The sequence below is a fragment of the Lycium ferocissimum genome, chromosome 6 (genome assembly GCF_029784015.1).
Source record: "Lycium ferocissimum isolate CSIRO_LF1 chromosome 6, AGI_CSIRO_Lferr_CH_V1, whole genome shotgun sequence".
Taxonomy (NCBI): domain Eukaryota; kingdom Viridiplantae; phylum Streptophyta; class Magnoliopsida; order Solanales; family Solanaceae; genus Lycium; species Lycium ferocissimum.
This window is the reverse complement of record NC_081347.1, coordinates 7549968-7559280: the sequence shown is the minus strand read 5'-3', so window position 1 is coordinate 7559280 and position 9313 is coordinate 7549968. Positions and strand designations below refer to the sequence as shown.

General features: G+C 35.4%; 1 protein-coding gene across 1 annotated transcript; it reads right to left on the bottom strand.

The window, feature by feature from the left end:
* Window positions 1-2500: 2500 nt before the first annotated feature.
* Window positions 2501-7916, bottom strand: LOC132059144 (uncharacterized). The gene is made up of 11 exons (XM_059451662.1): window positions 7303-7916; window positions 7069-7198; window positions 6747-6816; window positions 6486-6580; window positions 6278-6380; window positions 5779-5970; window positions 5650-5684; window positions 5423-5496; window positions 5201-5270; window positions 4907-5000; window positions 2501-2544 (listed from the first exon to the last, which is right to left on the bottom strand). Exons 1-8 carry the CDS (start codon window positions 7817-7819, stop codon window positions 5493-5495), a joined length of 1146 nt encoding a protein of 381 aa, XP_059307645.1. The 5' UTR covers window positions 7820-7916; the 3' UTR covers window positions 2501-2544; window positions 4907-5000; window positions 5201-5270; window positions 5423-5492.
* Window positions 7917-9313: the final 1397 nt, after the last annotated feature.

The following is a 9313-nucleotide window of genomic DNA, read 5'->3' as shown; positions in this document are numbered from 1 at the left end:
TAAAAACTTTCCCGACGAAAATTAATAAAACGAAGGTATTTTGATGTGGACCACCTTGAAATCGTATCCAATGGTGTTTTGAAATTTTTTTGCCACCGAGGGACTGATGGTGGAACCCGAAATGGTTTTATGTTGGGTGATATAGCGCGATTTTTTATTGCGCTAGTGTATATAAGAGAGAATATTGTTTAGCGCAAGAAAGCACTTAATGGCTCACGATTAAGCTTTAGCGCTTTAAACGCGATTTTATTGCGCTAAAGGTACTTTTGTACCAAAAAAATTTTTGGGGTATTTTGATTCACTTGGAATTTTATTAAGTCATTTTGGTTCCAGACTCCCAAAAAACGACATAAGGTTATCTTTTTTAACTTATGAAAGTGAATAATTGTCATATCTACGTACAAATATTTCAACATACAAGAAGTTAATTTGTTTGATTCTTGCTAAACATATACTTGCATATGAGAAAATGTGTCTTTAGATCTAGTAAACTGAATGAAGTAAATCTTTATTTCAGGTGAAAGAAAACAAAAAAACCGACAACCGCAAAACAAAAAGAATTGACTATATTCTGGTCTGGTTTGGCTTGCATATTAATTTTATAACCGATATATAGTTGGTTTCATTTTAATTTTGGCAAAAATGGCAGGCTGTAGTCCAAATCAAGTCTTACCCTGCAAATCAATTGTTTTCTATTTTTAACTTGTCCCACCTCACCCGGAATAGACATGTCCTGCGCCACTTAAAGTTTTCTCTTTTTGTTTTCTTTTTTCATGTTGTTATCGAGCTAAAACAGACAAGTTTAACATTTCATTCTTCATTACAAGAGAGAAGTAATATTATGCAAGTGGCTTAATATTTTATCTTTCATTCAGCAAAATAATTTTTTTTAATCTTTCAGGTTCTTCATTTCATAGTATGTTCTTTGTGTTTTTCGTTTCATCCAAATACTTGATTAGAATTGTCCTTTACTCGTGTTTTGGTAGTAAAAATCTACTCTCTATCAACGTAAGCTTTTACCAAGTTGATAATAAAGTTAGATAATCTGTTAGGTCATAAATTAGCACAATAACAAAAAAGAAATCACATTTTATGAATTCATGGAGAATTAAACACTCCTCATGGAGCTTCTTTCTTTTATTAGCTTCAAGTAATATGGTACTCTCATTGAATTGTTGACAAAAATAGTTGATAAATGCATAAAAGATGTAGCAATGTAACCCATAGCCAACGGCAGAAGATTTTCAATCTTGAATAGAGGATGCAGCAAAAATCCTGAAGTTGTTAAAAATGCAGAAAGAAAGCATCTTTAAACAATCCTCCTGGAGATAAAATCTAAGCCATTCTTATGATTGTGCAATATCTAACTCCACCAATAGGCATATTGTAAGCACGAACGAGTGGATTTGGCCTAGCCCTACCTAAATCTTCTAGCTTTGCCTCTGACTAGGTCCAAGAGTAAAGTAACCCAAAAGGAAACAAGCACTATTACAAACAGACATGAGAATCCAAGTCCCAGAACGAGTCCTACAGTACTATGAAATCTATTGACAAAATTAAAAATTGTTCTGGTTTATCAGTAAATGACTAATCTCCTTTCTCAAACTTGTATAAGCTTTTCCTTGAGAGAACTGATCTCCTTTTCTCATACTTGTCAGCCTGAAAGACAGAAAGCACTATGCCGTCAATGTAAGTTCAATGATAATCTCATTAATGCAAGAAGAAACAGGAAATTGAGTGAAACATAAAAGATCATTCTTTACTTCAAGTATCCTATAAATCCCAAAACTTCTCAGCCTAAGCAGTAAGAGTTTTAGATGGAAGTTCAGGATTCAGCAGTGCATATATTAGTCACACAAAGATATGCGAAGTATCAAAAAGATTTGTCATATGGCATTAACATTAGAATGTTGAGAGATTGTCTATTGTAACGTGATGAAGGAAAATGGTTCGTAAATTTTGGAGCAGAGAATATGTTATTAACATTGGTACCATTGCCAAGGGGCTGGAACATATCGACAACTTTTGAATGGTTAAATACCTAAGTAACACCCGAAAATTCAAGGACTGATAATTGCAGTACAGTATAAAAGTTGGAAAATATTTGGATAACCTGTTTTTCCCCTCTTGTCCTTTTTACCAAGATGGAAAGTAGCTAATGACTTGCCTCAAATGAAATTAGGTCTCCACAGATTTCAAAGATGACAGACAGTTCCTGCATTACTTGGGGCAGGGAAGGAAAAAAAAAACAGGTCGATCTCGTTCTTTAGGATCACTAACCTTCAAGTGAGCTGTAGCAGCCTTGAATTTATCAGTTGACTCCACGATGTACTCTGCTCCAGCCTCAGCCCGTGGAATCTCCACTGGGTTTCTTCAGGTATCCAATACAGTAAGTTCAATCGGAAATCCATATTGACCCAAGAGAATTCTTATGCAAATTTCGTATGTTAATGAGAAGGTAGAGCCATAAATTTACCTAGCGCCACATCCAGTAACAGGCTTCTCACCATAGAGAAGTATCTCCTCATCCTTAAACAAGTCTGCCTGCAACAGTCATCACATACAATCCATCAACGTAAGGTCCACAAAATCCATTTATTAAGGATGAAGCAACCTTAATAAATCCTGATGTTTTATGACTTGCAAGAGTTTTATCGGCCTGAGTCATGACTACAGATCATGGCAGCGAAAGATTTTCAATGGCTAAATCTCTTAAATCTTAAACAGAGGATGTCTCCTATATTCCTCAAGTAAATAAAAAGAAAGATGCCTCTGTGTTCCCAAAACTTGGTTCATTTTGCACAAGCAATCCAATGTAACTTTGCTTTAGGTAACTATCAGGAACTTCTGATGCAACAAAATGATAATCCTGAAGTTGCCATATCATGTTAAAAGTGCAGAAAGGGAAAGCATCTTTAGACAATCCTCCTGGAAAATTGAAAATCTATGCCATTCTTACAAGTGCAATATCTAACTCAACCAACAGCATATCGTAAAGCACAAACGAGTTTCTGCAAAGTTGCAATACATAGTTGAGATGGAAATAGACAGCAAAGAGACAAATCAGCACATGTAACCACAAGTATAGAACAATAGCAACACAATATTACCAGGTCAGAGACTAAAGCAAACCAAAAGAAACACGCACTATTACAAAGAGACAGTAACGCAAGTCCTAGAACTCGTCCTACAGTATTAACAAATCCATTATATTGACTTTAATTTCAATTCCTTTATCCGCCTTTTACAATTTTGAAAGAAACTTCAATCCTTTTAATATACAATTCATTGCAAACTCCTTGCATGCTACACATGTTAGAGATCAACGAAGAGATTCTTCATTAGTGTACAATATTGTCTATAACCGAATTGAAGTTGAAGCTATTGATTGACGCCAAGGATGGATTGTGTTGATATCCTCTTTCACATACTCTTATTGTGTGTGGGAACTGTTATTAGGCTTCTCAAGAAGAAAGGACGGAATACAATCCAAACAAGGCAAGGCAAGTCTTTATTTGGCCAATTAGCATATGCAGCATTTTAGAAATTGTACTTCATTCTTTAATTTCTGTGTTTGGTTCTCAAAAAACATGTTTGGTTCTCAAAAAACATGTTTTGAAAATCTTATGAGGCTATTCAAAAGCTTTGTACTCAAAAATTTGGAAACTGGTTTTTTAAAAAGGTGTATCACATGCTTATTTGACTAATGGAACACAATTGCTGTCTCCAAACAAAATAAAACTTTTCCCAGGAATTGATAGAGGCAAATCAAGTATAAGATGTCATCAATGCAGGTCTCCTGTATGCATAAAAACACGTAGGAACTGAGACTGAAGAATAAATTGATAGCACCTAAATTTAGTGAAAAAATAAGAATGATATAGAGCATAAGCCAAGCAGAAAGCGGAGCCAAGAATAAAGCAAAAATCACAATGAATATACAGCATAACTAGCACTTCAGCAGAAATTTATTTCGAATTTCTTTAATAAGTTCTTTTTCTCTTTTAATTTTCACCTTTTTCCCATCCATAGTCGTATGTCCAAAATTTATTTCGAAGTGTAAAATACTACTTATTTTATTTTCTTTATAAACCTACAGACTTGTTATTAAGTCTAATGCATGATATTAGGAATTGTTATACTAGTCAAATAAGATAGATAGAGCTAATAATGTGAAGGTTTGGTAGACTATTTATCAAAGTAATTGGTTGCAAACGAATTTTCTGTTTTCTAAATCACCAATCCAAAATTCCAAATACAATTGTTTTCAACAAACAAGGTGATTACTAATCTTAAAGAACAGTTCATAAAGGGGTTGGTCTTTTGTTGAATAAAATAACCTGCTCTGTTAATCGACTAGGCTTTAATACAAGATCGATCAAAGACCTTTTAACCAAGAAAGTACGCGAAGCTAGAAATTCAAAGGTTAAGAGTCAAGAAAAAGGAGGAAAGAAAACAGAGAATCAAAACTATTAGAATCTTAAAATTCAATGCTTCGTAGAAACACCAGTCAGGAAGTCACAAGATCCAAATTGAGCATAAGCTTCTCACGATCTTCTGGCATGTTTTTCGAGCAACTGTTCTGGTGACTGTTTATTTCCCATGTTTTCAAAATAAAACAAAAAACTCAAGTTGGTTTTCCCAGCTTAAGTGGGACAGATCTTTTATATTGTAAACGTTAGTGTATTACGTTAGAGTTAGAATGTTGGAAGTGTGAAGTGTTTCAGTTAGATTATTTTTTTGGATGAAGTAAAACTTTCATTGCTAGCATTAAGAAGATGAAAAAGAAAACTTCCATTGATGGAATATAACAAAAGATACCCATGCAACACAATTAAAGCTCTATCATTTAATAAGTACAATAAGGTAAGAGGATTAAATAAGTGCTGATCATAGTTCGTAGTACCTTGCAAATTTGACTATGGGGTAAATCTTCATAAGCATCCTCAACCTTGCAATAGAGAAGTATTAATTCCACAGACTGCTAAGAGTTATAATCCCTAGCAGAGTAACTATACCAGATCAGGTTGAAAAAAAAAAAAAAAAAAACAAAAACAAAAACAAAAACAAAAACAAAGGACTAAGACAAGTCCCTACCTAAATCTGTATATATTGATTTGCATCTTCCAATGGTTAAGACAACAGCAAGTTCTAAAATTCTGTCAGTAGGTGAAAAGAGAGAGAAGCATTAGCAACTTACTGTGATTGCAATAGGCTGCCCAACAGCCACATCTTTTGAACCTTCAAGTGCCAATATTTTGGCCAAGAATCTGTCATCACACCAAATTAAAATGACTTTTTGCGGGCATAGAAAATGAACACACGAAATTGTAATGAGAAACCCATAACGAAAACAATCTCTAACGGTATCTTATTTTCATGCAATTCAACATCTTATCTAAAATGTGATACAAAAGTTTACCCTTCTACGAGACTTTCAAACTCAATGGTTGCTCTGTCAGCTTCTTTATCGTGGAGAACATCACCAACCCCTACCTGTGTCAAAAGAAAAATAAGATAATACTTTCTTTTTTTTTTTTTTTGGTCAAGGAAAATAAGATAATTGTTGCACATGCTATTTAGTCATCCTGCCCAGTGTCTGGGGTATTTTAGTGAAAATTCACTAGCCTCATATCATGCAACACGTACCTTGTGACCTTCCTTGTCATCCATTTAGCGATGTTCTATAGGTAAAAGTTCAAACAAAGATTTCATCAGCGTTGAAAAAGAAACAATTATATCGTGGAAATTCAAAAGTCCAGTATAAACTTTTCATACCATGGTTGGGGACAAAACTGGCATATCGAGGACCAAATGAGGAGGAAGTTCAGATGAGCTGATACTCGCAGGACAGTCTTCTGGAACCCTGTCTCCCAGTGCTGCATCTGTTTGAGAAGGTACCTGATTTTTAACCTCTGATGCACCACCAACAGTAGCAGAGACTTTTTGTGTGTCATTTGCTTCTTCCACCTACTCAATTAGCAGAAAATATTTACAATAACAGATGCCCATGGCAATCTACCCAAGACGCTTAAGCTAAGCATGTAGGAAATGAGAAGTCTATGAGATATCCAATGTAGTGAGGCAGAAAAACATTGCAAGAATTCAGCAATAAAGGTGACAGTCGGCCTGACTTTACCAGGGAACGGAGTTTAGTACATACTAAGGTAAAGAAACTAGTTCCTTAAATTGCAAAACTTCTCAACTTAAGGTCCAAAAAATCATTAACAATGGGTTGGAAGATAAGAAGAGATCTCGTTCTTTAGGATCGCAGTACCTTCAAGTGAGCTGCAGCAGCCTTGTCTTTATCATTGAAGACTCTAGTTGACTCCACGATGTACTCTGCTCCAGCCTCAGCCCGTGGAATGTCCTCTGGGTTTCTTCAGATATCCAATACAGTAAGTTCAATCAGAAATCCATATTGACCCAAGAGAATTCTTATGCAGTTTTCATACGTTAATGAGAAGCTAGAGGCATATATTTACCTAATGCCACATCTGGTCACAAGCTTCTCATCCTTAACCTTGAGCTCATTGTGCTTCCACTGATCGTGGACACTGTCATACTTAAAGATGTATGCCTACAACAACCATCACATAAAATCCATAAAATAAAATAAAAAAGGACTAAGACAAGTCCCTACCTAAATCTGTGTATATTGATTTGCATCTTCCAATTGTTAAGACAACAGCAAGTTCTAAAGTTCTGTCAGTAGGTGAAAAGAGGGAGGAGCATTAACAACTTACTGTGATTGCAATAGGATGCCCAACAGCCGCATCTTTTGAACTTTCAGGTGCCAGTATTTCGGCCAAGAATCTGTCATCACACCAAATTAAAATAACTTTTTGTGGGCATAGAAAATGAACACATGAAATTGTAATACCAACACTGAATCAGAGGAAAAGAATTATACAATCTACAATGGCAAAGAGGATACAGATGGAATGGAATGTAATCCCTTACTTTAAAACCCAAAAACGTGAGAAAACAATAATGAAAACAATCTCTAACGGTAGCTGATTTTCATGCAATTCAATGTCTTATCTAAAATGTGATAAGAAACTTTACCCTTCTTCAAGACTTTCAAACTCAAGGTTTGCTTTGTCAGTTTCTATCTTGCAGAAAGCATCACCAACCCCTATCTGCGTAGGCTGCAAAGGTGTAATCATAGGATTTTTACACCGTAATGCATCAGCATCTGTAAACCAATGGTTAAGAAGATCAAAATTGGCACGTATGTAATACAATTGATACACTTTATATAACCAAATTCAAGTATTGAAATACATAGATGCGACTTACGGAAATATGAAAAGTATGCGATGCAACATATAATAACCCCATGAAGTAACGCACATGTGATCGCAGCCACAATGAATTTCCTATTGTACCCCTCAAATCTACTTAGATAATTCTCAGAATTCACTATCCGCAAAGACCGCTTTATCACTAACGCAGACTTCACTTTACGGTGCACTGGAGCTGTATCTTCAACAACTCCACTTCGATTGTGCTCAGGTGACCTTTCATTCTCTGAATCCAAAATTTCTTGTGCCTTTTCGGCTAATTCTTCTCTGTTTTCATCCAGGTTTTTGACAGGAGGGGTCATCCTTCTTAATTTTGTATTTGTCCCCCAAATGAAAACATACAATCCAACAATAAAGCAAGCTATTAACCCAAAAGTTATCCACCCAATAACTGCACAAGGAAGATGCAAAGCTTGCAAGTATATCCCTCCTCCTGTATACGAGAGAAGAAACCCAATCTGATAATAAAGTGAATCTATGACCTTATTTGCCTTATCTTCTAGGTCCGACATCTTCGACTCAAGCTCATATGTTTGCTTTTCCAAATTTTCTATCGATTTAACATTGACGTCCAGAGCTAGTAGAGAATCCGAAGTTGACGAAGCACCAATTAACAAATTAAAAGAAACAATTAGTAAATAACAATACACATCAAATACAATCAATTACGGTAATTGGTATGAAACAGAAAACTACATATGTAAACTAGAATTGTTAACTGCAAACATTTATTTTTTGTGAGACCGATCAATGAGGAGAAAAAAAGAGGAAGTATGAATAATTACCTTCCAAATCCTGAGATGGGGGGTTTAATAACGGTGTTTGTTCTGGAGTCCAATCTTGAGCTAGAGATGTAAAGGAAAAAAAAAAAGCTCAGTTTCTGCTTTATTTAAGCATTACAAACAAATCAACCCATCCAAAATGCATGAGTGCAAGTCGTCAATGATATCAAATGTTACTCAGTTAAACAATAGACCTGAACTATATTTTTAATAAACACGAACCCAAACTTAATGAAAGATACAAACAGAACAACGAAGTACCAACTAACAAATTAAAAGAAGAACAGGAAATAACACTATACATCATACAATCAACAGTGAAGCCCAGGGTGGTACAAGGGGCTGGAAAAACAGCTGATATACCTACTCAGGTTGTTGAACCTGCTGGCACTCAAAAAGAAGCCTCAGACTGGAAAACAGTTAATGGTAAAGTTGAATCTAGGGTTTCTAGTCCAAGTGCTCAAGAGTCAGAGGTCAATACTAAGACAAATACCTTCAACATTCTCCAAAGAGTGGGTGATGAGCTGATGAGTGAGGGCACAACTCTGGGTAATGGGAGGGGCAAATGGAGTTATGGGGTGGAACCAGGGATAATACCTTCTAATCCATTTCAATGAAGTTAATAGCCTGGAATATAAGAGGTCTAAATAAGTTGTACAAACAGAAGTCAAGAAGTTTTGGTAAACAAATAATGTTGCTCTTTTTGCATTATTAGAGCATAAATTAAAAGAGAGGAACATTGATAAGGTTATGAAGAGAGGGAGAATTCTGGTGCTATGGAATCCTGTTTTGGTCCAGTTTACTATGTTATCTACGAGCATACAAATCTACTATGATATGAGCTGGATTTGAACACACTTTAAGATGACTTGAATGATCCTAAAGAGGGACTCTGATTCCCCCTTGAACAGATTCACTCGAATGGAAATGGAATTATGAATTATTTCCTTGATTATTCTCAACATGAATTACACACTGATAGAATCAAACTATATATCTAAAATGAGGCGGCAAAATCAGTTAGACCATAACTACTTTTTGGACTTGGCGCGTGGGGCCACGCGCCTGTAACTAACTTGGTCACGCGCCTAACTAACTTCCTTCTAACTAATTTCTGGACATTGCCAATTAACTGTTCCCTAATTATCCAGCTAACTAATTGTAATATTCTACTAATCAATTACAATTCAAGGTAATTATATTGAGATCACATCAATACCCTCC

Coding starts and splice junctions, on each gene's coding strand:
- LOC132059144 (XM_059451662.1), bottom strand. CDS start 7,819: ATGTCGGACCTAGAAGATAAGGCAAATAAGGTCATAGATTCACTTTAT. Junction 7,199..7,302: donor CGCATACTTTTCATATTTCC/GTAAGTCGCATC, acceptor ATTGGTTTACAG/ATGCTGATGCATTACGGTGT. Junction 6,381..6,485: donor GTGACCAGATGTGGCATTAG/GTAAATATATGC, acceptor GGATATCTGAAG/AAACCCAGAGGACATTCCAC.